The 1150-nt window shown below is 74.2% G+C and overlaps 1 protein-coding gene across 1 annotated transcript in view; it reads right to left on the bottom strand.

The window, feature by feature from the left end:
• Nucleotides 1-175: 175 nt before the first annotated feature.
• PANX2 (pannexin 2) overlaps nt 176-1150 on the bottom strand; it is a 5731-nt gene continuing 4756 nt past the window's right edge. The window contains exon 3 of the mRNA XM_012735082.1: nt 176-340. Coding sequence (XP_012590536.1) covers nt 176-340 — 165 coding nt within the window. The remainder of the gene's footprint in view (nt 341-1150) is intronic.

A 1150-nucleotide genomic window follows, 5' to 3' on the forward strand; every position in this document is an offset into this window, starting at 1 on the left:
CCCAGCGGCCCTGCTCCAAGCCTCCCCCACCTCAGGGGGGCCCCGTGGGGGGGACCAGTATCCCGCCACGCGGGCCCCGGCTGTTCCTGCGGTGGCTGTGGCGGGGGCCTGCAGGTGCGGACTGGCTGCAGCGAGGCTGGACCTAGGGGTGCCGGGGCGCGGGCCCCCGGCCCATTCAGGCCAAGCTCTGGCTGGTGGGGCGAGGCTGTGGGGCGCACACGCAGCCCCGGACACGGTGCCGGGTGCTGCCAGAGGTGACCAGCCTGCGCGTGTCCCGGACCGCCTGAGCCGCGGACTCCTCGCCCTGAGGCCGCCAGCGCTGCCCTCCCCTGGCCACTGCCTGGAGCCAGGGAGCCTCCTGCTGTGGCTGAAGCTGAACTGGCCACCCCTCCCCCTCCCAAGTCTGCGGAGACCCTGCCCCAAACCACCTCGGGTCTGAGACGCTTCCCTTGGGGGGGTTGTGGGGACCCAGCCACTCTACTGCTCAGCTGATGGGGCCACCGGCTGCACCCAGCGCCAGCGAGCCCGCGGGGGAGAGGCCGGGGCTGCCCGGGCCAGGCTCAGCGGCAGGCCATGCCCCTGCCCTCTGCACCCGCCTGCCAGCTCCTCACGCAGGACGGCAGGTCGGCGGCCAGGCCAGGCCAGCCAGCTCCCCCAGGCGGCTCCCGGCCCCTCTGGACTACTCCTGGCTGTCCAGGGCCTGTCTGGGACGGGCCAGGACCCTGACCTCTCCCAGAAGGGCCCAGGCTGGAGGGAAAAGGACGTGGTGGGGTCACCTGGGCACCCCAGGCAGCAGCAGGGTCACAAAGGGACAGACACCGGCAGTGGGCCCTGTGGCGAGTGTCCTGCCAGGCCTTGCCCGGGGACAGGGACAGCAGGGCCAGGGCCCTGGAGGCTCCTGCCCATGGGGCCCAGCCGCAGGGCTCAGACTGGCCAGGGAGCCGGCCTGGGGCACTGCTGCCCATGTCTGGAGGGGTGCCGGGCGCGGGAGAGGGGGGCCGGTGCGGCAGGTGCAGTGAGCACTGGGGCCCTTCCCAGAGCTGTGGCGGGAGACCACTAGGGGAGACGGGGCGCCTCTTCTCGCGCCCCGACAGGAGGGTCCCCAGGCCCAGGGCGCCCGGCTCACTGCGCCCCACGCACCCTGCCCCGC

The sequence above is a fragment of the Condylura cristata genome, unplaced genomic scaffold, assembly GCF_000260355.1.
Source record: "Condylura cristata isolate star-nosed mole 26May11 unplaced genomic scaffold, ConCri1.0 scaffold00004, whole genome shotgun sequence".
NCBI lineage: Eukaryota > Metazoa > Chordata > Mammalia > Eulipotyphla > Talpidae > Condylura > Condylura cristata.